General features: G+C 60.6%; 1 protein-coding gene across 1 annotated transcript in view; it reads left to right on the top strand.

Annotated features, from left to right (window-relative positions):
* The window catches only part of CFAP74 (cilia and flagella associated protein 74), a 42,657-nt gene that overhangs the window by 41,387 nt on the left and 993 nt on the right, over positions 1–277 (top strand). The window contains 1 exon segment of the mRNA XM_006772562.2: positions 88–273. Coding sequence (XP_006772625.2) covers positions 88–273 — 186 coding nt within the window.

Here is a 277-nt window from a genome sequence, read left to right as displayed (position 1 = left end):
TCATATATGTTTGTACCCCTTCATCCATTTCACCGACCTCAAATCCCCACCTATGGCAACCACTAATCTATTCTCTGTATCTATGAGCTTGCCACCCCCGCAGGCACCCAGAACCACAGCGGGCAGAGCGTGTTCAGCGTGGTCCCGGTGTCGGGCGTCATGGACCCGGGCGCCGCGCAGGACTTCACCGTGACCTTCAGCCCCGACCACGAGAGCCTGTACTTCTCGGACCGGCTGCAGGTCCTGCTCTTCGACAAGGTGCGCGCGTGGCCCGTCC

Source organism: Myotis davidii, unplaced genomic scaffold (assembly GCF_000327345.1).
Source record: "Myotis davidii unplaced genomic scaffold, ASM32734v1 scaffold586, whole genome shotgun sequence".
Taxonomy (NCBI): Eukaryota; Metazoa; Chordata; class Mammalia; order Chiroptera; family Vespertilionidae; genus Myotis; species Myotis davidii.
This window is presented reverse-complemented; position numbering and strand designations above follow the sequence as displayed.